Source organism: Silurus aristotelis, assembly GCF_946808225.1.
Source record: "Silurus aristotelis genome assembly, chromosome: 5".
NCBI lineage: Eukaryota > Metazoa > Chordata > Actinopteri > Siluriformes > Siluridae > Silurus > Silurus aristotelis.
Genome location: NC_139578.1, coordinates 7,119,123 through 7,144,177, shown reverse-complemented (window position 1 = coordinate 7,144,177; position 25,055 = coordinate 7,119,123). Strand labels below are relative to the sequence as shown.

General features: G+C 37.0%; 1 protein-coding gene across 3 annotated transcripts in view; it reads right to left on the bottom strand.

The window, feature by feature from the left end:
• b4galt2 (UDP-Gal:betaGlcNAc beta 1,4- galactosyltransferase, polypeptide 2) overlaps positions 1 to 25,055 on the bottom strand; it is a 145,482-nt gene that overhangs the window by 9,173 nt on the left and 111,254 nt on the right. For 2 of the 3 annotated variants that reach the window (XR_014533697.1, XM_083541814.1), the window contains exons 5-6: positions 18,820 to 18,942; positions 5,435 to 5,539 (exon numbers count right to left, since the gene is read on the bottom strand). Coding sequence is in view for 2 of the 3 variants with exons in the window: in XM_083541814.1 (XP_083397940.1) it covers positions 5,435 to 5,539; positions 18,820 to 18,942 (228 nt within the window). In the remaining variant the exon portion in view is untranslated. Of the gene's footprint in view, positions 1 to 4,995; positions 5,189 to 5,434; positions 5,540 to 18,819; positions 18,943 to 25,055 lie in introns of those variants that run through there. The other variant, XM_083541815.1, reaches the window with a different exon arrangement.

Here is a 25,055-nt window from a genome sequence, read left to right as displayed (position 1 = left end):
TAAAGCCTGGCATGATTTATACCCTGCTATCAGCTTTCATCTCATCAGACAAGCTACAAAGCCTATTAGAGCCGTGGCCAAAGCTGACGATTTATGTCCTCAGGTGGAGCGGCTTCATCGTCTATAAGAGGGCTCAAGCTAAACCGGAGTTAATATTCAGGAGGCAGCGATGTTAACTAATCAGTGCAATGTTGATAAATAGCATGCTGTCTACCTCGGGCAAGAGCGGTGTCTCATTACTGAGACTGCAACTCTTTTGCTGGAGTGACCAAAACAAAGGCAGCGATGGCAGTGATCGAGTGGTAAAAGAGGGCAAACATTCATCAGCAGGTAAACATGCTTGGAGAACCCAATCTCTCTTTGCCTCTTTGGATTTTATCTAAGGACAAGTCACTGTTATCCTTACCCATGACTGCACATTCACAGTGAAAGTCTTCTGAGTTCACTCACTTTATGCTTACTCGTTCATTTACAGGTGAACAGAATTAGGTTGCTATTAAGTGCTTTAGAAAAGGGATTTGTGCTTAAAGCAAATACAAATTACAAAATATAAATTGTGCTTTTTTTCATACAAGATTAGCCTCCGAATTAATCCACGTTTAAGGTATGATGCAGCGCTCTTATACACGAGACAACCAGCCCTAATCAGGCAAAGGCTCTTAACCAAATCAAACTGCAGGTCTAAACATAGGAAGTCAGACATAAAAAGGACCAACGTGAGCTAATCAAAAAGACAAGCATCCCTTAATCCTTTTATATAAAACTAAAGCTCTTATAGTGCAGAATAAGACATTTTAAAATGTGCTAATAAAGGGTGTTTTGCATTTGTCTTATAATATGCTGACTAATTCTTATCTGCACATTGTAATTGCTCCAAAGCAACTCCAAATGGCAAAACTCCTGGCACAAGTACATAAACATCAAAACACCATCAGGTGTAACACCATTAGGACTCACAGTGTGTGCAATCATGTGATGGACAAAAATGACACATTCTGAGTGCATGAGTCAAGACGAAGTAACGGGTTAGTGTTAGATGTATATATGTATGTATGGTTAAAATACTAAATTCACTTTGTTTTTGGAATAATACACCAAAAAGACATGTATAGTATTTTTTTTTTGTTTAACACATTAACACAGCAGTGTGTAAGATTTATTTTTAAATGACATTCTGAATTGGTGGATTGATGATTTTTTTATGGATTTGTTGGTATATTTTCACTATGGTTAACTGTTTTCTATGATACGAGATGATGACATTAATGTGGATGGTATCCATTAGAATCCATGAACATGGCTTTTGTACTGCAATTAATACAAACATTACTACAATGGGTTTGAATAACACATGCCATAATTAGATTTAAATTATACAAATCGAACTTAATTAAATTAAATAGCAGTAAAAACACTTTCTTTCGGCTTCTCCCGTTAGGGGTCTCCACAGCGGATCATCTGCATGTTTGATTTGGCACGTTTTTACGCTGGATGCCCTAACGTTCCTAAAGCAACCCTCCCCATTTATCCGGGCTTGGGACCGGCACAAAGAGTGGCTGGGGTTGGTTCCCTGACCAGGGATCGAACCCGGGCCGCAGCTGTGAGAGCGCCGCATCCTATCCACTAGACCACCAGGGACCCTAATTAAATTAAATAGTAGTAGTAGTAGTCATTAAAGTAGTGGCAGTAAATGTTTTCATAGTTGTATCTGTACTAGTAGTTGTAATAATAGTATTAGCTGTTGCAGTAGTCACTGTTGCAATAGTAGTTAGTTGTCATTGTAGTATTAGTAGTAGTCAAAATAATAGTAGATATTTTTGTAGCAGTACCTGCATGAATATTTGTTGTAGTTGTTATTATTATAGCAGTAGTTATTGTAGTAGTTGTTGTAATAGTAATTTAGTTGTTGTAGAAGTATTTACTTTAATAGTTTTGTAATAGTTTTCCATTCGAAATGACAATTTTTGGTGTATTATGCCTGGTCGGTGTGTCCATATAAACCAGGCATAACTTTAGGGCCAAACAAAAAAACTTTTTCTGCAAATTATATTACAGTGTATTTTGATACATGCTATTATAAAGTGCTCATAAATTTAACAATGCTCAAACTCTAACCTTAAAAGTAAATTTAGAAGTGGTGAATGTGACATCAATCAGCATTTTTCCATCTGCTGAGAACAACAGAATGATGAAGCTGTATAATTGACCATGCGAAGTGGGAGCACTAGGAAAATTACACCAAATGATGAGCAATTTCCATTGACTATTACCTCTCAATAGATGATTGTGCTCATTTGTATGGTGGGGTTTGTCTCACGCAGCACTTAATAGCCTCACACTGAGCTTATTCCACTTGTCTTGGGAATATGAAAGCAGCTGCAATTACAATGTGCTCTGACACTCACAAAAGAGTGAGTTACCATTGGGGCTGAATATAATACTGATTATTAAAAAGGCCTGTAATGCTGCATCACCCTGCTCGACACATCCTGTTAACCATTTTATTGTACATTCCTAAAGAGGAATGGGTCAAAGGTTACTAAGAACACAAAGGCTTATTGTTTGTGTGTATGGATGGGTAATGGTGGCAGCGGTGTATATAGAGCATCATGGAGCCGAAACAAATGTGAAAGCAGAACCGGTGGCTCGAGTTCATTAGTGTCAGTGCACATGCGAAATTAGCATGCAGCTAATGGAGTGGATGTGCTCGTTATTTCCATTAACTCATTTGGATAAAAAGGAAGCAAGAGAATGGCTTAATAGATATTATTAGTTTGGTGATTCGTATTAACATATTGTTCATTGCAGCTGTTCGGCAAAAAAAAAAAATACAAAAAACAGAATCTTTTAATAATGTTTAGTTATAGTAGAAGAGTAAGAAAGTAGAAGGATAGTCGAGAGGATGGATGCAACAAGAATGAAAAATAAAGAGAAAGAGCATGAGTGTCAGCAGTGAATTTTTGGAGTGGAGAAAAGCCCAATGCCAACTTTTAATGGCTGCCCCACACTTTCGTCTTGCTTTCTTAGCCACAGCTCCATCTAAGGATTGATAAGGGCCGAGCAAACCTTTGACTGCCCGTGGCAGCCGCTGGAATTGTTTTGCAATTTGCTGCTCTACGGCGCATTCTCTTTTCCTGGGAACAATCCATCTCTGCAACACAACATTCAACCTCAGAGCTATTGATTTGCCTTTTTTTTTTTTTTTTTTTGTATTCATCAATATCCATTCATACGCAGACTATTCAGGTACAGAATGCACTTAGCTCAGCATAAACACGCACAATCAAGTGTCTGACTGCGGGTTGGACGTATGTGAATTTAATCTAAGGCTGCAACCAATGATTATTTTGATTATTACTATTATTATTATTATTTTTTATTATTATTAACCGATTACTCGGATAAAATCAAACAAGCAAAAATATTTATTTAGTTATTATAACTATATAATTATAGTTATATAAATAATATATACTTATTATAAATTATACATAATTAAAATATAAAAAACCTAAATCTGGGTATATTTATGTGTAAAAGTGTACTTAAAAAAATTGCAAAAGCCAATTATTGAAAATAACTATCTTTAATTTTGACATTTTATAAAGCTTATAGTGGCTGCTTGTTGAGGAGTGCATGGGGGATTTCTCCTTAAACAAATTTCCTCATGCTGGGTTGTTTCTATCTGTAAAACAGAACAAAACAGAATTTGAGTATGCAAGGTGAAGCAATTTGTGTAAATAAACATTTGTATTGTGTAAAAAAAAAAACGCAGATGGCAAGTTGACAACCATGCAAAAAAATTATATATATATATATATATATATATATATATATATATATATATATATATATATATATATATATATATATATATATATATATAATACAACATTGTTGTAACATTTCTAGGTAAAAAGATTAGACAATTTGTTCAGTTGTTAAGATAGAAGCATCTAGAATATATAATGAATAACATTTTGCATAATAATTAAACAATATATGCATAAAGTAAACATATAAACATTGTAAACAAGCATTTGAAAGTATAGTAAAGTTGCAGTAAATCACATTTGAAGTTGTAGTAGATAAAATTTAGCAAACAGTTCACACAATAGCATTTCATTAAACTGTACATTATACAGTTTTTGCTTACCGTGCTGATGTTTCGACTTCATCTGTGACTTGGGACGTACACTTTTTCCTACTGCCAGTTGACCCTGTACTCTCCGCTGTATTATCTTGCCATCACGCTAACCTGTAACTTGAGCAGCCCAACTAATCGATAACAGCATTTGTTGACAGCGAATTTCATTATCGATTATTAGAGATTTTATCGATTAGTTGTTGCAGCCCTAATTTATTCACAATGCAAGGTTAATGCTTCTCAACTACTGTAGCACATTGTACAAGTTCAAAACAAAATGAAAACAGTGTTGAAGTGGCCACTATGTTATTGTTACCAACGCAAAATATTTTATTGCTGCATAAAATGACAGTAATCCTTCTCTCTTTATCATATTCAGGCTCTCGTATTTAGCGACTATTGACATTTTTGTCGTTAAATCAGAAAACCAACAAATTAATAAATAGTTACATAGCTAAAAAAAAATATCTAAAAGAATACTATTATTAATATTTTTTAACACTGAAAAAAAACTATATATAGAAATATATTTTGTTAGATTATCTTAATAATATTGTTTCTCTCTTACTCATTAATTTGATTTGATCTGTAATGAGAAAAGTAAAATATCTATCTACCTATCTATAAAATATGACCGACCGACCGACCGACCGACCGACCGACAGACAGACAGACAGACAGACAGACAGACAGACAGACAGACAGACAGACAGACAGACAGACAGACAGACAGACAGACAGACAGATAGATAGATAGATAGATAGATAGATAGATAGATGGATATAGATAAATATAGATAGGTCTCCCTTTTTGTTTGAATGTTGAAGTTAGGGGACAATGATGTGTTACTTAAGATTAGTTAAATTCCATCTTAAAAATAATCCACAACAAAGCTTTGTTTACAAGTACAATTTATTTATTTTAAAACCACTAATCTCTTCACTCAGGAGTGCAGCCATGTTTGTTGCCAGACGCTGCATTCTGCATCGAGCTAATTACACAAAGAAGCACCTTTAAGTCTACAGGCACTGTTTTACCTTCTGCAAAGGGAATTAAACATGCAGCAGCTCCTTGGATACAGCACAGTGAAACTACTGCCATTCTTCACATAAAACGACTGTAAAATGCAAAATTTATATGACCTGCTTTGGGACATTTCGGATCTATATATTAGAAATGAAAGAACGGGAGTGAATAGGATGGATCCACATGGAGCCGGTGTTAAGCGAGGATGCCATGAGGCAGGGTGTGTTAATTCTTTGGCATGTTAGAAGGACAGAGCTCACCTCTGGGGATTGGGCTCGTTGTGCTTGTCCCTTTCGTGCTTGATCATCCTGTAGCGGCCGATCCTCACATCTGGCCGAGACACCTTCATCCCGTTCAGTGTAATCCTAGGAGAGAAAATTACGAAGCGAAATATTAGATACAGTGGTCCCCCGGAACTTGTGGGGGTTCTTAGAACGTAAATCAATTCAGAAAATCCGCATATTTTGGACGCATCCCCGCAGCCACTATGGTACCTTAGTGAATTCATAAGTTCCTTTTTGCAGACTCAACAGAAAAGGTGAAGTAATGGAAATAAATGCTTTATCACTTAAAATGAATGATACAATAGTGTTTTTAAATTTTTTTATAAAATTTGTTAACAAAAACAGTTTAATGTTATTCCTAAAATTCTTGAACATTCGGTCCCGCTGCAGATTCCCGCAAATGTTAAGATAATCCGCAACTTGCTGTTAGTTTTCTAAATGAGAATCTGCTAATTTTCCGAGTCCCCGAGTTCCGAACCGCAAATTATCGGGGGTTGACTGTATATTTATTTTTTAAGAAAGCAAGACAAATCATCACATTTCTCCCAGTTAAAAGAAGGCACAAGGCACATCCCTCACTTCGACATTTTTTGTTGCTCTAAGACATTACGTGCCCTATCATAATTTTTTCCTAGACTATAAGGTCTGACCCTAATATTCCTTTGTTTTTTTAACTCCCATTCCACATTTATTTCCCATTTTCTTTTGTAATAACATCCACTCTTCTTGGAAGATGCTTGACTAAATTATGGAATGTGCTTTTGGCAGTTTGTGTCACATATATTTGAAAAAGAAAAGAGTCCCAATACTTTTGTTCATACAGTGTATATTTAATCCAAATGTTGAACAGCTATTTAAAAGAAGTGCATATGGAACTCATATAAAATTAAAAGCCTTTTCTTTTACATTTCAAATCTGGAGGTTAATTAGCGCTTATCTTATAAGTGTTGTAAAACTGGATATCACTTTTATTCAATGTTTCAATGCTTTTATTGATTGTCAAACTAAAACCTCATTCAAATCTTATTTACCTTGCACACACACACACACACACCCACACACGGTAAACAGAACCAAATATGGAAAAAAAAAAGAATCAGAACATGCCATATGGTCATCATGTCCACTTTTGGAGTTTTTCTGCCAAGATGGAGCTCAGTCCTGTTTTGTTTTTTTTATTACAGAAAGCACAGAGTCAGCAGAAACTGCTTAAATGATGCTCTCTCAGCCTGGCTTCTCTCCAGGAATCACACTGCTTTTCATACAGTGTTTATTTGTACAGAAAACCAGAGGGTAGCAATGAGGATCCATTTCCAGAAAGTATTGTCTAACCCAACAAAACAACAGTTCATATTATATTCACAGAGTGGATTGTTAATAATCACTGACTGTAGTGTGCTTTAATAACAATAGTAAGTGTTATGAAGCTGTAATAAAGTACATTTTTCCCATTAAACAAGGCCTTTTTTTAACAAATGCTAGTGAAAACAAATGATCGTAAAACTAGCTGATTATGATTAATGTTATTGTAAAAAGGTTTTATGGTGTAAAGAGATATTGTGAAGATGTGTAAATGTTATTATTTCCCATCATTGTTAAGCTGTCTAAGAAATGCTTAAGGAGAAAATGCTGAATGCATCTCATACAGATACAGGACATCACACCAGTGTGTCAGTGAATTGAGGAAGCTCCAGAAACACAATGCTGATGAACAACTTATGTCTGAACATGCCATGTGTCTCTCAAAACTGTCATGGCTTTAGCTACAATTATTTTTTATTTATAATTATTATACTTCAGGTTGCATCCTATGAATCAATAATGAGCTCATTTTAAATTGTACCAGGTAATCTTGGTAAAGCTGGATGTTTTGTAGTTTTACTATGTGAGTTCTGTCTTAAGAGGTTATTGAAATAATTAAATGACACTTTAAAACCCCATACAAAAAGTAATGACAGAGTCACTGGCTCAGTCATGTTAAAAAAGTGCTAGTCTAATTAAATTATCAGACAGACAGACAGACAGACAGACAGACAGACAGACAAACAAGAAAGGTGGAAGGATACAATTTGTGGTTTGTAAAACAGAGAAAATATTAATCTATTTGTTTATTGTATTATCTGTCTGTCTCTTTTCTGAAGGCTGGAGTTGATGCATTGTGTTATTTTAGAGTAACTAAATTCCATCTTAAAAATAATCCACATTAAAGCTTAAAAGTAAAATTTTTTATTAAAACCAACAGACAGAGAGACAGACAGACAGAGAGACAGACAGACAGACAGACAGACAGACAGACAGACAGACAGACAGACAGACAGACAGACAGATAGATAGATAGATAGATAGATAGATAGATAGATAGATAGATAGATAGATAGATAGATAGATAGATAGATAGATAGATGCTTTTGTTGAGAAAAATAATGTTTTTAGAAAACCTATGTTTAAAAAATTTTTTGCAAAGATTTCTGTGTCTACATTTTGTAGACATCTCTAATGCTTTCAGCATTCAGAACTGCGAAATCTTTTTTTTTTTTCTCATATTCCAGGAATCATTTTCCACTTGATGACTCATGTATTTATGGATACCACAAAAGGAGAATCACTTCTTTCTGTAAAGTAAAAAAGAAAAAAGAAAAAAAAAAAAAGTTTACTTAAGAACAGATTTTTTTTTGTGTCATTCTCATTTCTTGACTTTTATAATTAAGAGCATCTAAGGAATAAAACACGGAAAAGCATGGTGTTATAGGACTTCAATCCACAATAGGGTAACCTGATATGACTGCTTTTATGCTTTGGAAAGTTTTATTGATAATTATAAAAATGTGACATTATACTCTTTGTCTATCTATCCTTTTTTTTTTTTTTTTTAATTACATTCAATATTGTTAAATGCATATTAAACAAGTTTACTGAAACCCCAAACTTCTCTTTCGCGCTTTAAAAAAAATAACCTGTTTAACAAAAATGTGTGCATCAACTTGAATATGCTTCTTTACAGTACATTAAATGTAATTACAAAAGAATAAAATTAATGATGTGTCGGCTGGCAAACATATTATACCGTTTATCGAAGACGTTTGCTCCATTAAAAGTGTATTTGTACACATTTTCCAATCTTCTCTCAGCAGGGCCAATAGCAGAAATGTTATCTGTATTTATCACACATATTTAAAAATGTGGTGAAGAGCAATTAGTGTACAAAAAAAAACGAGAAAAGGGAAAAAGAGCACCCAGCAATTACGAAATGTCAACACTAACACCACAATTGCATTATTCGGAGCTGCTTTAATAGCTAAAGATGCTTTATTTCAGAAATGAGAAGACTGAGATTTCCCAATGAATATAGATTTATAATGAATATTGTTGACTGGATATTCGTTCTGAGCTCTAAAATGCGCGCGCTCTCTCTCTCTCTCTCTCTCTCTCTCTCTCTCTCTCTCTCTCTCTCTCTCTCTCTCTCTCTCTCTCTCTCTCTCTCTCTCTCTCTCTCTCTCTCTCTCTCTCTCTCTCTCTCTCTCTCTCTCTCTCTCTCTCTCTCTCTCTCTCTCTCTCTCTCTCTCTCTCTCTCTCTCTGATTGGATTAGTGGTGTATTTCTGTACGTCGTCTCTCTCACTCTGCTCCGCTGTTCACTTAATTGCATTAGACCCATGGAGTCAGAGGGAATTGGAATCATTAGAACTGATTCATGTCTCCTCTGCCAAAGCTGAAATGAAAGCAGAGTGGAAATGGACACAGAGAGAGAGAGAGAGAGAGAGAGAGAGAGAGAGAGAGAGAAAGAGAGAGATCACAGAGACAAAGAGCGAGGAAGAGAGCAGGAAAGAGCGCGAGAGGTCATGTTAAATTGAGCAGCCCTTCTGTTAGCGGGATGCTGACTGTGTAGAATTTGTGTGATGTGCGTGCGTGTATCCGGTATATCCCACAGGAAGCATGATATACGAGTCTGGAATAGAACTGCTGCTTTTGATACCTTTATCTCTCTCAACTGTAGTGAACCTGGCAGTGTGTGTGTACGTGTGATAGAGACAGACAGAGAGAGCTTCAGAGGTGTGCGTCTGTGTAAATCAGCACTTGTGCTGTAACTAGTTCACAGATACTGGGTGACAAACAAGCTGATAAATGCAGCCCCATATTTTATACACAAACACTGAAAATGTGCACACTAATGCTGGGATAGTATTAAATCACACACACACACACACACACACACACACACACACACACACACACACACACACACACACACACACACACACACACACACACACACACACTTGTCATGATTACAAAGTTTTGCCTGACAATTAGCAAACATATAAATGCAAGTGATATTTAAATTGCTTTTGCCCCCAAGAACTTTATAGCAGTTTGTGAGAAAAACAGTAGAGTAATAAGAGACCTTATGAAGAACAACCATTTATCAAAACCTAAAAACTTTTTCGTTTGCCTTTTAGACCCTACTACAAGATTGTAACGCAAATGTAAAAAACACAAAAGGGTTATTCAATTAAACTGTACATGTGTGCAGTTATACTATATACTAATTAGGCTGAACACACGATTGTGAGTGTAAAATTGATTTTTCTGTATATGACAGAGCTATTGAGAAAAAAGTCAAGCATCACAATATGGCTCTACTTTTGGACACATCCTTTCCAAACCACACCCACTTTACAGGACATCAGCTAGCTGGCTAGCTTGCTCATATTATGTATGTTACTGTAAAAAGTGCTTCTAATAAAATGCTGGCAAATTCGCAACATAACCGGGGATGGTCCCATATCAGCAGCTTCAAGATCCATTAAATTACTGAGCAACTCAAGAACTTTGAGAATGGATTTGACTACAATGACTCATGACCACATCGCCTACTGTATAACTGAACACCTTTACAAGCATGGAACTGTAATAAATGCACATTTCTACCTCATACCATTTCAGGGAGTTTTTCCTTACCACAGTCATGGATTATCAAGAAAACAACTTCTTCACAACTTAACACAATTTAACAAATATGACGACTTTGCCAGCTCGTGAAATTCATTTAATTGTGCCTTTCTCAAAATCTCCATATTCAATATTTTCAAATGACATCGACAGCCTGAAAGCACACCTTCCTGTTATATAGAAATGGGACTGTTGAAACTATCAGTTTGGAAAGAGTCATCATACTAACACAGACCACAAAATCATGGAAAACACATCCAACCTACTTTCTTGTTTACTAACCAAGTTCTTCAAACAACATTTTTAATGGCATTTAAAGACAGGAACCTGAGAAGAGGTTACAGCCTCTGACAAAAGTGGAATCTGATGTGGTCTAAGGCTCTTGTAATCTATTAATGTGTGTTCTTGTGTTCTGTGTTTTTCTTCTCACCACTTTTGTAAAAATGGCTAATTTTACATACTGTACACTTCCTGGCAGCTCAAACCAGAATAGACATTCACAAGGTATCTGACTAAACTCTAGAGAATGTTTATGTGTAAAAAAAAAAAATAAAATCCTGAAATGCTCAAAGCATGCCATCTGACAAAAACACATTTGCAAGTTAAAATCTTAGAGAGATCCTTATCAACCTGACAGTCAATATATAAACACAATGTCCAATGTTTACAAAAGAGGATGGGTTCCTGTTTGTGTTTTTTTTTTTTGTGCCTCTCTTTGGCCTGCTCATTAGAGATCTGACTCAACACCTAGATGTCTGTTAAGCTGCTTGGGCAATGTCTGTTATTCAAGTCCACAAACTGTAAAGAATTGTAAAGAATTCAAGCTTTTAGACTATAACTTCCTCTACAAAACATGCAGTGTTTGGTATCTCAGTGAAAATCAGCACATGGCATGGTAAAGTGGAGAGAATGAATCACAATACAACTGTCAACATTTTGAAGTTTTTGGCCGGAAAAGTACACCAAAACCTTCACACACTCTGCATCGCCCTGGGTGAATCTTTTGGGACTCAGAATACACTAAAGTACAGTGTCTATACTATGGCAGATTACAGTCTGCCTTCAGAGATGTAGGCGTCACTCATATAATTGTGTTTAACCCAGGAATTGGTTTGCTCATTAAAGTTACATTTTGGGTGACAAGAAGAATATCATCCAGACTTAAAGAGGAATTTCAATGCAAAAGCAATCACCAGTAAAGGAGAAACCTTAGGTTATGGATCTTTATAGACAAAGCTTTCTTACTGGCTTCTCAAAAGCCCAACTGTAAAAGTTGGCTATAATTCTCATACAAGAATATGGGAAAGGAAAATTATATAAGTGAAATTCCTTGTCCACATGGTATAGGGATGTCCTGGGGGACTCCTACGCTTCACAATGACAAATCAGTGAGTCATTCAGTGTGTTAATATGTCTTTTGTAAGCTGTCCGTCTCAGTGGTCTAAAGAAAAAAAAGAAACAGATCCTCTCAACAGTACACAAATCAATAATGAATACATTCACAATAATTACTGCACAATTTCTAATACTTGGAATTAGGGTGGAGCTATAAAATCTTACTGTGTGCCTCAAAAACAAATGCACTATGTGTACCAGTATGTGAAGCCCAGCAAGAAATACTCAACTGTCTCTATCACACTGACAACCACAAATTTCTTGAGAAGTCTCCTGTCTCCTGTCCTCAGCCACTCGATTTAAACTCTGGTACACTGCTGCCAAGTGCCACTTTCACTATTCTCTTGTGAAAAAGGAGAAAGGGAAATGTCCCTCCAGGGCCTCTGTCCTCTTCCTCAAGATGCAGGTACATCTGAGACGATCGTGGTTTTTGATGCATGTGGCCAGAGGAAATATGTGAACTCGCCAGGGAAAAAATGTATTCTCTTATTTCCTTACAACTCTGTGCTCCAACGCATGCCAAAGGCCAGGTTTTCTGGGCAGTAATCTGTGTCCTGCATCTCCACAAATCTCTCTCAAAGCTATTTTGGTGTACAGGGTCTAGGAAGAAAACTATTTCTGCCCACAATATTTACCAAAAAAAAAAAAAAAAAAGAAAAAAAAGAAAAACGAATGAGCCAGAAAGCTGTGCCTTATTGTGTTATGCAGGTGAAAGAAAGAAAGAAATCACCCCAAGGACACTGCATGTGTCTTTGTGGAGAAGACTTTGTTATTGTTAACAAACCTTGTGAATGTGGTATAAAGTGTACTGCAGTCTTTATACAAATGTCAGGTGTTTGTTGAAGCCCTGGAGGTAAAATTGAAAATGAAATAGTTTTGACCAGAAGCAGACACAGTGCTTCGTGTAAAATAAATAAATAGAATTTTATGAGTGCGGTCAATGAATCAACTGTGGCTTGAGTGAATACACAAGTTTAGAAGTGTGAAAACTTGCCATAAAGAAGCATACTGTAGTGTATATAATATACAGTCCTCCCAAACTTTGGCTATTATATAACATTCTAAGCACAAGAGAGCTTTCATCTCTCTCTCTCTCTCTCTCTCTCTCTCTCTCTCTCTCTCTCTCTCTCTCTCTCTCTCTCTCACTCAGGCCTCAAAGATTTGCTAGCAGGGGATTTTACAAACTTACAAAAGCTCAACGCTCTGCTGATGCCATGCGTTATCAGACATCTCTGCAGAAAAACATTACTCAGTCTTTCTCTCTGTCCTGATTTTTATTTATATACAGTTCACCCTCAGCATGATTACCACAGTATTTTGCAGAAACCTGCCACTGGTTTGGACCATCAGTTGTTTTCCAATGGGACAATGACCCCAAACACCAAAATATATTTGTTTAAAAAGGAGAGGATTGAGTGCTGCATCAGATGATCTGGCCTCCACAATCAGCCAATCTCAATCCAGTTAAGATGGTTTGGGATGAGTTGGAACAGAGAAGTCTCCTCAAGTCTGTCATTATCTCATGAGGCTTACTGAAAGAATGCTAAGAGTGTGCAAAGTTGTCATCAAAGCAAAATACAGCTACTTTGAAGAAAAAATAGAAAACATAATCTGGGTTATTACTCTGATCTCTCTCACACACACACACACACACACACACACACACACACACACACACACACACACACACACACACACACACACACACACATATGTATGTATGTATGTATGTATGTATGTATGTATGTATGTGTGTGTGTATATATATATATATAATGGGCATTGAATTCACCAGAGTCGCACAGGTTGCACTAGGATCCTCTTTCACCTCTCCATAATGACATCACAAGGCGTCTAACGGTACACAAGATTTACGGTTTGGTACGTACCTTGGTCTTTAAGTCACGGTTCGGTTACATTTCGGTACGGTCAGGGGAAGAAATGCTTGTGATTTTTTATTAGGACCGGCACCAAGAGTGCACTGGCTTGTGCAACCCTAATGGCTGAGTTGATTTTTTATTAACGCAGTTTATTATTATTAATATTTGTGATCATCAACATTTTAAAAACAATTTTAAATAAAATGCCTGCTGGTTTAAATAGATAGTTTTTAAAAAAAAAATCAAATCAATACAATACACTTTTTTATTATATAGATCAAATTGAGCAAACAATTAAATTGACAAATTAAATTAATCAAATAAAATTTAATAAATGGAAACATTTTAATTAAATAGTTTAAATTTCTTAGACCCCATTTAGGTAATGTGTGTGTAATACAGATGTGTATGTAAGTGTTTGTGTTTTATATGAAAAAAATATTTTTTTTTAAAGATATTTTTTAATTAACTGTTCAACTTCTTTCAGCATACTTTAACAAATGTCTTTATTTCTTCCATCCTTTATTCATTCACTCCCTCAAAATGCAGAACTTTTAGGATTGTACCTTTTAAAGAGAAATTCTTGAAGCTTTGAATAAAATACTAAAGAATCTGTAGTGCCAGCATAATTTCTTATTTCTTAAATCTTATTTCTGGTATTTGTGTAGCCACAATGACACAACAATCATTCTAGTTTAATTTTTTATACCCCTGGCAGTGTTCTATATGTTTCAAAGTTTGAAATTATAAAAATAAAATGCTTAAAGCACTCAACCTGCAAGGCGGAGACCAAACTTGCGGTCCGCCGCTTTATACGTTCCTAAGGAAACTCCGATTTTAATTATATTCCGCATGCCGAACAATTTTGGTACACTTCGTTACACCCCTGTTTAATATATATAGCTTTTAACAATAGACATTGCCTCTCATTGGACAATGTCTTCCAAAGCATCTTTATAGAAATAAAGAGGTTCTAAATTTAGATTGTATAAGTTTAGTGCCTACAAGTGTTTCCTAAAATTTTAAATTAATTGTTAATGAGTGAGCCAGTGGCAACTGTGCAGGGAAAAAGTCCCTGAGATGTCATGAGAAAGAAAACTTGAGAGGAACCAGACTCAAAAGAAAACCCATCCTCATCTCACCGGATGTCCATTCATTACAGTTCTATCATTTTAGAGGTGTGCTATTCAGTAGGCACTTAAATGCAGAAATATATATATATATATATATATATATATATATATATATATATATATATATATATATATATATATATATATATATATAGAGAGAGAGAGAGAGAGAGAGAGAGAGAGAGAGAGAGAGAGAGAGAGAGAGAGAGAGAGAGAGAGAGAGAGTTATAATGTTTAATCATAAAGATTTCCCTCAAGACTCAACCCTTACATTTTATTTATAATTTTTTTTAGCATCTGGGTGATGCTCATGTAAAAATGACACACAGTTTACAAATAACTGTATAAAATAGTGAAACACATGCCTTGGGTGATACGTTAAGTAGTGTGTGGCTGCAGGCCTTTAAGAAGCAGAGGCACTCCTCAGAGTGACAGATGATCCCAGTTTTTAGCCATGAGCTGCCAAACCAGCTAGTTTCTGAAGGGAAGCAATGGAGGGGAACAGTGCACGTGAAGAGAATGAGCAAGGAGAGAGGGAAGGCAGAGTGAGCACCCTGGAGTCCAATCTTATTGCATTTCACCAGTGTTGAGAAGTGATCCGTCTCTTGATACACGGTCAATAGCCATGAAAAATGAGAATCAAGGATTGATTTTACATTGAAAAGAAAAAAAAAAAAAAAAAAGTTAAAGTGCAATGCTCTGGGGACAGAATCATAAAATCATAAAAAAATATGAATTTACTAGACCTAAGGGGCCCAGTGCATCCTCATGCACGATTAACACTCCTATAAGAAAGACTTAAAACAGTTGGCCATCTTATCATCAGCTATAAAAATAGCTCTTATATACAAACACACTCTAGGGAAATCCTAATGCTGTTATTATCCATCAAAGCTACTACAGTACTACAGTAACTTTTATAAACATTTTTTAAGCAACAAAGTGAGGAGATGATTTTTAAACTATTTATTGGTATGATACAGCTGCAAATAAGTATTTGAACACCTGTCTATCAGCTAGAATTCTGACCCTCAAAGACCTGTTAGTCTGCCTTTAAAATGTCCACCTCCACTACATTTATTATCCTAAATTAGATGCACCTGTTTAAGGTTGTTAGCTGCATAAAGACACCTGTCCACCCCTTACAATCAGTAAAAATCCAACCACTAACATGGCCAAGACCAAAGAGCTGTCCAAAGACACTAGAGACAAAATTGTACACCTCCACAAGGCTGTAAAGGGCTACGGGGAAATTGCCAAGCAGCTTGGTGAAAAAAGGTCCACTGTTGGAGCAATCATTAGAAAATGGAAGAAGCTAAACATGTCCCTTGGACTGGGGCTCCATGCAAGATCTCACCTCGTGGGGTCTCAATGATCCTAAGGAAGGTGAGAAATCAGCCCAGAACTACACGGGAGGAGCTGGTCAATGACCTGAAAAGAGCTGGGACCACCGTTTCCAAGGTTACTGTTGGTAATACACTAAGACGTCATTGTTTGAAATCATGCATGGCACGGAAGGTTCCCCTGCCTAAACCAGCACATTTCCAGGCACGTCTTAAGTTTGCAAATGACCATTTGGATGATCCAGAGGAGTCATGGGAGAAAGTCATGTGGTCAGATGAGACCAAAATAGAACTTTTGGGTCATAATTCCACTAAACGTGTTTGGAGGAAGAAGAATGATGAGTACCATCCCAAGAACACCATCCCTACTGTGAAGCATGGGGGTGGTAGCATTATGCTTTGGGGGTGTTTTTCTGCACATGGGACAGGGCGACTGCACTGTCTTAAGGAGAGGATGACCGGGGCCATGTATTGCGAGATTTTGGGGAACAACCTCCTGCCCTCAGTTAGAGCATTAAGGATGGGTCGAGGCTGGGTCTTCCAACATGACAATGACCCGAAGCACACAGCCAGGATAACCAAGGAGTGGCTCTGTAAGAAGCATATCAAGGTTCTGGCGTGGCCTAGCCAGTCTCCAGACCTAAACCCAATAGAGAATCTTTGGAGGGAGCTCAAACTCTGTGTTTCTCAGCAACAGGCCAGAAACCTGACTGATCTAGAGAAGATCTGTGTGGAGGAGTGGGCCAAAATCCCTTCTGCAGTGTGTGCAAACCTGGTGAAAAACTACAGGAAACGTTTGACCTCTGTAATTGCAAACAAAGGCTACTGTACCAAATATTAACATTGACTTTCTCAGGTGTTCAAATACTTATTTGCAGCTGTATCATCAGAGTGTCTCTGCTCATCTCTGTCTGTCGAGAGCTCTATACGCATGTATACCTGCTATCTGCCAGTCTGTCTGTCTGTCGGTGAGTCTGTTGGTGTACAGTCAAGTATACCCTCCTTTGTCAAGTATAGAAATTAACTTTGTGTGGTCCTCGTCAATGCCTATGTACAAAGAGATACCTTCAGGTGACTTAAAAAAAAAAGAAGCACAGATATCAAAATGTAGTCAGTTTTTCTCCCTCAAAAAGTTTAACATTTAGAAACCAAGTGTATTATGAAACATTGTGAAATCTGTGAAGTAAAATCTCACAAGTACAGTCATTGGTCTTACTATCAACCTCCAAGTTGTAGTAAAAAGTCCAGACAAAAAAAACAACAAATAAAATCCACAACAATGGGCCACAACAGTTATGCTTAAGATTAACCTTTTGCAAATAAGTGAAAAGATGGAAAAAAAGAAATGATCTGCTTATGGACAAAAGCATACAAGATTATTAAACATCATAGAGAAATCTCTTGAAGAAGAGACTGGCAAAAAATAAAGCCCCAAAGCCTACCACAGCTGAAAAAAGCTGCTGCTTAATCCTGGAATGCTGCAGTTTTGTGATATCAATGGGTCACTGGCTTGTTCCAGTTATTGCAAAGGAGAAAAAATATCAGCCAAATATTGTTTTTAACTTTAAGTTCCTGTTTACTATCTGTTTCTATATCATTGCTTACCTCAAACTTGGGTGGTCTGCTATTAAAATTATGTAACAGATTTAGCTGTAGATACCAAGAAATGAAAGATGAAATTCTGATCTATCTTTTCAATATTTTATTTTTATTATTTAATTTTTTTTTTTTTTTTTACTTAAACCCAAATCTACAAAATAGAGCAAAGGAAATTGCATTTTTCCATGCTAATACTTCCAGAGGTGATTGTACAGGCCTGTTAATATATTTATTTCTGTCTATCCTTTGTTTATGTGTCTAGCTACCATCTGTGTTTTTGTCTGTCTACATAGACACATTAGGCTTAGTGTGTCTGTCCATGTGTTTGTTTCTCTCTCTTTGTTTCTCTCTCTGTTAATAGGTAAACAGACACATTAAACAGACTCCTGTCTGTCTGTCTGTCTGCCTGTCTGCCTGTCTGTCTGTCTGCCTGCCTGCCTGCCTGCCTGCCTGCCTGTCTGTCTGTCTGTCAATCTATCGATCTGTCTCTCTGTATATCTTTCTGTCTCTCTGTGTGGTTCGTGCTGTTGTCTTTTGTCTGAGCTGCACTAATTGAGCAGGAAGAAACCCACCAATCACCTGACCAGGGTGAAAGGCAGGAGGTGCTACAGAGGCAGTTATTTGTTATACTAAGACAAAGCCATTTGTTACACTGCTGTTTGTTACAGTACAACTTAAAAAAAACAAAAACAAACAAACAAACAAAAAAAACCTTCTGCCTTCTCCTCCTCCTCAGTTCTCCTCTCCTGCCTCCATGCTTTGGCCCAAGCCAGCATGCATTTAAAAACAGCAAACGTCTACAGGTCATGCTACAAGAGCAACAGTGCTCTGAAGAGACGTGGAAACCGCAGGCAAGCAGAATGACAGTAAATGTAAAAAAAGTTTAAGGGGTGGCCATTGTGCATAACACATGTTTACTCACACAACACTGGGTAACTTTCCACAGATTTTAAAACCCTTGATTAAAGTGCTCATAATACATAAAGCTTCTGCGACTCAATATTAATTTCTTCATTAGTGAAAAGACAGAGAGTGAAAGAGATTGTACATATAATAATGTTACCTGTTGTAGATGTCATCATCCTCTCCTCCCCATCCCCAATACTCATTGGGGAAGCCATTGATTTTGAGGAACTGCTTCTTGCTTAAGCCAGAAACGCCACCAAAATACCCAGCATACGGTAACCTAAAAAAGAAAGAAAGCAGTCAGCCACAGACTGCTCACACCAGTTACACAGTCATTCTAGCTTTAATCCACATCCTGGCGATTTTGGGCAAAATGACTATTTTTAAAGGTACAAGGTCTACAATTAAAAAGGACCATGACAGTGCTAGCATTTCAGAAGTGAGTAGCACTGTAGAATCACGGCTCCAGAGGGAAAAAACTTTCAAATTAGGGAATGAAAAGAGTAAAGATGAATTATTAAATACTTAAAAAAAAAAAAAAAAAAAAAGGACTAATTTGTGTCTGGATTTATTATACTTAAATTACTATTTAAACATCCATTCTTCATCCCATAGAAGAACATGGAACTACAAGTTAGCTTGATATTCTGAACACCAATTTCTTGCATAGCAGTTGCTAGCATTTCTAAGGTTTATTAAGCACCAAATCTCCACACTGAGCTCACATTAGATGTAATGCAATAATCCTTTAAGTCCCTCCCTAGATTTAAAACAAAAGGAACTGACTTCAGCTGCCAACTAAGGCGTTTGAACTTGACACAATTCCGTCTTGCACGAGTGAGCTAAGAGATAGAATTCACCCTCTGAGGAATCCTTGCGTCTGAAATGACATCTGATTCCCCTCTTGACCTTTTTTTTCCCCATCCTGCACTAAACTTCCTACATCCTATTCTCTCTCCTAGATCTAACAGTATATCTGACATGTTCTCCTGCAAGCTGAAGCACTATTACCACCAAACACTTCCACTGAGCTCCAAAGGACTTTTCAGTTATTAAGGTCAAACAGTTGGAAAAGTAATGGAGGCGAAAATTCGGAGCAGAGCTGACGAGTCTTGGATGTTTTAAATTTTGTTCTTCCGCTTTAGGTTCAAAACTAAAGAAATTTCGATATGACTTGAAGTCTGGAAAAGTTAGACAGGTACTAGATTTTGAGAAAGGAATATACATTTCACTTTCATCTGAGTTCTAACTGATTTACTAACAAATCTGGGTTCTTTTGTAATTAGCAACATAGCACGTTTTTGTATGTTATGTCATTATATACCTGCCAACTCTAACGACATGTATAATGACATGTCGCATATTAATGTGTTTATGCACTGAAGGAATCGCAAGGCATTTTCAATACAGATTAATTTTACCAATCACTTCCCTAAAGTAGTTTTCTAAACTCCAGTATGTGTATCTACAAAATCTGCAATAACCACCAGGTTGTAAAAAAGCTTGTCTTTTTTATTTTTATTTAATTTAATTTTTTTTACTTAAGATGAAGAGACACTAGAAAAGAATGCAGGGAGGGTAAGGGGCCGGCAGGAAAACACTATTGGCCCTCTTTTACATACACGAGCACACATACACACAATGATTGGCCAGTGAAGAGAGAGAGAGAGAGTGTGTGTGTGTGTGTGTGTGTGTGTGTGTGTGTGTGTGTGTGTGTGTGTGTGTGTGTGTGTGTGTGTGTGTGTGTGTGTGTGTGTGTGTTTGTGTGTGTAGGCCAAATTTTTCTCACGTTTTCCATGTCATCCTTAGTTAATGATATTTTCCAAATGTCTAATGGCAGCTAAAACAAATATGAATACTTCTTGTTTTCCATTCAAATAGATAATTTTAACTTTCTTCATTTAGAATGACAGAAAGAACATGTGTTGCATCAGTGCATCATATTTCAAGCAGGATAATTGAAAGAGGAATTACTATTGTGGTATGGATTCAAGGAGGCGGGGCTCCCAGGGTACTAATATTAATATTAATATTGAGTTTAAAATACGTTTTAAAGGCATTCCAGATTCATGTGCTAATTAGCTAATAAATGAGAAAATAAAGACATTTTGTTCTTTTTGAGTAGTACTGAATGATAAATTGCGCTCTAATGTTGATGCAGAGTGTGCATACAAAATTAATAAATCTAAGCAGATCTGCGTAGTAATATGTTTATACTTTATACATCATATGGACCAAAGAACAGGGACACCTGCCTTTCCAGCCTTAGTGTAGTTTATCCCCAAACTATTACAACAAAGACTGATACCCAAGCTCGTTCCAGCATGACATTGCCCCTGTGCACAAAGCGAGCTTCATGAAGATCTATGCTTTCCATTTAAATGATCTTGAGTTGTCTGCTATAGAGCTCTGACCTCACCCCTATTAAACACCTTTGGGATGAATTGAAACACTGACCGCACCCCAGGTCTCCTGATCCTACATCAGTACCTGACTTTACTAAAGCCATTGTGGCTTAATGATCACAAACCTCCACAAGCACACTCCAAAATCTAGTTGAAAATATGCAAAAACAGGGTTTTTGCAGGTTTCACCAAGTCAAATTGAAGCCTTTTTAAAGTTTTTTTTTTTAAGACCATTGAGAATTAAATATAAAACATACAGTGAGGAAAATAAGTATTTGAACACCCTGCTATTTTGCAAGTTCTCCCACTTAGAAATCATGGAAGGGTCTGAAATTGTCATCGTAGGTGCATGTCCACTGTGAGAGACATAATCTAAAAAAAAAAATCCAGAAATCACAATATATGATTTTTAAACTATTTATTTGTATGATACAGCTGCAAATAAGTATTTGAACACCTGTCTATCAGCTAGAATTCTGACCCTCAAAGACCTGTTAGTCTGCCTTTAAAATGTCCACCTCCACTACATTTATTATCCTAAATTAGATGCACCTGTTTGAGGTCGTTAGCTGCATAAAGACACCTGTCCACCCCATACAATCAGTAAGAATCCAAGTACTAACATGGCCAAGACCAAAGAGCTGTCCAAAGACACTAGAGACAAAATTGTACACCTCCACAAGGCTGGAAAGGGCTACGGGGAAATTGCCAAGCAGCTTGGTGAAAAAAGGTCCACTGTTGGAGCAATCATTAGAAAATGGAAGAAGCTAAACATGACTGTCAATCTCCCTCGGACTGGGGCTCCATGCAAGATCTCACCTCGTGGGGTCTCAATGATCCTGAAGAAGGTGAGAAAAGAGCTGAAGATGAAGATGGGTCGAGGCTGGGTCTTCCAACATCACAATGACCCGAAGCACACAGCCTGGATAACCAAGGAGTGGCTCTGTAAGAAGCATATCAAGGTTCTGGCGTGGCCTAGCCAGTCTCCAGACCCAAACCCAATAGAGAATCTTTGGCGGGAGCTCAAACTCCGTGTTTCTCAGCGACAGGCCAGAAACCTGACTTAACCTGACTGATCTAGAGAAGATCTGTGTGGAGGAGTGGGCCAAAATCCCTTCTGCAGTGTGTGCAAACCTGGTGAAAAACTACAGGAAACATTTGACCTCAGTAATTGCAAACAAAGGCTACTGTACCAAATATTAACATTGACTTTCTCAGGTGTTCAAATACTTATTTGCAGCTGTATCATACAAAAAAATAATTAAAAAAATCATACATAGTGATTTCCGGATTTTTTTTTTTAGATTATGTCTCTCACAGTGGACATGCACCTACGATAACAATTTGAGACCCCTCCATGATTTCTAAGTGGGAGAACTTGCAAAATAGCAGGGTGTTCAAATACTTATTTTCCTCACTGTATATTACAACAAACATTGTTTGCAGTTGGCCTTAACCAAGCCCTAAATACATTCTTTCAAGCCAAGTATTGCTTAAACTGCACTTCCCCATAACTAAAAAATAAAATCCGTATTACGGCTGTGGTACAATCCAGGAGAGACTTGTGTCAATAACAGAAAGCTGATTGGCTGTTGCATGTTGGTCTCATTTGTAGACAGCGAATAATATTTGGACTAGTGAAAAAGGAACTACAACACCACAGAAACAAACAAAAAAACATTCTAAAGTGCTGCGGGAGCATTTCAACGAGCCTTAGAGGTAGCGTTACATGAACAATTGAAAATTAATACTTGTTTAAAATTATTTAGAATCTAGAACCACAATTTTAAGATCTTTTAAAGTAAAATTTTGATTTTAAAATTAAGTGAATGGTGTGTTTTGTACTTGTTTACATAGCGATCATGATCGAAAAAGGTCTTGCACTGTTATGAAGGCATGTTGGAAAGAGAAAGGCAAAGCAAAGAATCTTGGGTTAAGGCTTCATGATAAAACCATGAAGCGAGCATCTCCTGAAGAGACACACTGAGGACAGGATGGGTAGATGCCTGGGGTTCGCCTGGGGCTAAAACACACCTTTGGTGTGTGTGTGTGTGTGTGTGTGTGTGCGCGTGTGCATGTGTGTGCGTATATCACTGTGTGTCTAAATAGCTGAGAAAATGACAGCAAAACATATCCATCCACACAAAACTGCCAACAGCAAGAACAAAAATGCAAAAAAAAACAAAAAAACACGCACACACAAAGAGGACAAGATGATATTAATGAGTCCATCTGCTGCAGCGGGCAAAATGGTGCAATCGAAGGCTTCAGAGTCACATTTCAGCTTCTGCACATGGGCTCTTGAAAAAGATGCCTGACTTATTAATGAGTGCCAGATCCTAACCTTGTCAGGTGGCTTGAAGGGTCAACCTTCTCAACATAAACTGCAGTCAAATAGGAAATGTGACCCAGAGCAGGTACAAACTTGCAAACTTGGAAAATCCTGTGCTAGGGAGAAACTGTTAGAGCAGGCAGACGAGCAGCCATGGACCAACGTTCACATTGCTATAAAAAAAAAGCACCATGGTCACCTAGATCTTAAAGTAGTGTTACATATAATGATTGTGATTAAATTATTCTTTTTTTCTTTCACTGCACTGTTCCTGGTGAACACAAAACTCTGCAATGCAGAGGCCCTTCAGGACTCAAAACTGACAAGCCTGCTATAATCACAGCAGGAATCTGAGTCTAGAATCTACTCTGACATAATGGATGAGCATCTGCTCTAGGAGAACTCTCCGTGCTATGAGCACATATAAACAAAGACCCGAAATCCAGCGGCATAGTGATGTGATTTGCCGGATTTGCACGGTACAATTGTGCTTTTGCTTGCAAAAATTTTATTCATCCTTCATTCATTCATTTTCTCCCGCTTATCCGTAATTCGGGTCGCGGGGGCAGCAGTCTAAGCAGGCCCCCTCCTTCGACTGTTGCCCAATCCTCACAGCACTGTCCCCTATCGTATAAGATTATTTGCTGAACAGAGGCCGATTAAGTGTGGTTGATAAAGTTTTGGCAGTGTCAGGATTTTTTCATCAATATCTTAAGAGTAAAAACATTGATCTGACACGAAATATCGGTAACCATAATAAGAAAGCTACAAATTAAGTAGTGGCAATTGTAAATACCTTCATCGCTGCAAGTCTTTAATAAATAATTGTTTACGTGACCCCATTTTCTACACGAACCACAATCAGAAGCTAAATGTAGCAGGTTTCCTTAATCACATGCACAGCTCTTGAGTACCTTCATCAACTAAATGCATAATGACAATCTGTTACAGAATTCAGCCCAAATTATATACAAATCTTCTCATAATAACTAATAATAAAATAGAACAATTTCACAGAGCTCAAATCAGATCCCTTAACAAGAAATGAACATTGAGAGAATTTAGCGAAACATGACCGGCAGGTTTCCACAGCTAAAGGGAAATGGCATGCTGTTAAGTATTTATCAGCCCTTGAAATGCAAGTTTCAGAAACCCTTCCTGAGTGCTTTATTATCCCAGGTTATTAAGGCTTACACAAGCACCCTATCTACAAGTTAATAAGTTTCATTGCTTCCTTCAGCTGCATTAATTAACACAAAAGACTGTGAAGGCCACCTCTGTACTGACACAAATCACTGTATGTACTGGAATAATAATAATAATAATAATAATAATAATAATAATAATAATAAACCTAACTGAATTATCCATCTGTGGTCAGCAGTGCATTGTGTGCATTTAAGCTAAAGCTTTTTTTTCAAAATGCATACCTTCACATAATATTAAATCTTCAGACTGCACTATGATCCATCAAGTTTTTACTTATTGTGCCTATAAAACAGACACGACACCCTCAGAGGTAAAGATCATCATATCATAAGATACATTTTTTATTAGTGTTCAGGAATTGTTACTGATTTTAGGCCTCACACAAAGCTTTACTATACCTCTTACCGAGTGACAAAGGGGTGACCTTTTAATATTTATATGGTGGCA